The sequence below is a fragment of the Corvus brachyrhynchos genome, unplaced genomic scaffold, assembly GCF_000691975.1.
Source record: "Corvus brachyrhynchos isolate BGI_N302 unplaced genomic scaffold, ASM69197v1 scaffold193, whole genome shotgun sequence".
NCBI classification, from domain to species: domain Eukaryota; kingdom Metazoa; phylum Chordata; class Aves; order Passeriformes; family Corvidae; genus Corvus; species Corvus brachyrhynchos.
This window is the reverse complement of record NW_008237087.1, coordinates 738,105-738,487: the sequence shown is the minus strand read 5'-3', so window position 1 is coordinate 738,487 and position 383 is coordinate 738,105. Positions and strand designations below refer to the sequence as shown.

The window sequence follows — 383 nt, the reverse complement described above, 5'->3', positions numbered from 1 at the left end:
CGCAGGTGGGGCTCCCCTGGCCTGCTGGGGCTCACCTGGTCTGCTGGGGCGTGGTGGTGCGGCCGAAGTGGTCGAAGGAGATGCGGAACCAGGCGTAGACGTCGGCGTGCACAGCGTGGTAGCGGTCACAGAGTTCCTGCGGGCTCAGCCCCTCCTCCAGCGCCCGCGTCTCCGTGGCCGTGCCGTACTCGTCCGTGCCACACACAAACAGCGTGTTCCAGTTCCGCAGCCGGCAGTACCTGCGGGGACACACCTGGGCGTGGGCACCTGGCACAGCTGTGGGGACAGCTGTCACAGCTGCAGGGACACACCTGTCCCACCCAGGCACGGGCACCTGTCACACCCGCGCAGGTGTGCGGACAGCACAACACCCCCGAACAATC

The 383-nt window shown here is 68.1% G+C and overlaps 1 protein-coding gene across 1 annotated transcript in view; it reads right to left on the bottom strand.

Moving 5' to 3' along the window:
* The window catches only part of LOC103611931 (methionine--tRNA ligase, cytoplasmic), a 44,068-nt gene that overhangs the window by 17,135 nt on the left and 26,550 nt on the right, over nt 1-383 (bottom strand). Inside the window, exon 2 of the mRNA XM_017728686.1 lies at nt 35-334. Coding sequence (XP_017584175.1) covers nt 35-334 — 300 coding nt within the window. The remainder of the gene's footprint in view (nt 1-34; nt 335-383) is intronic.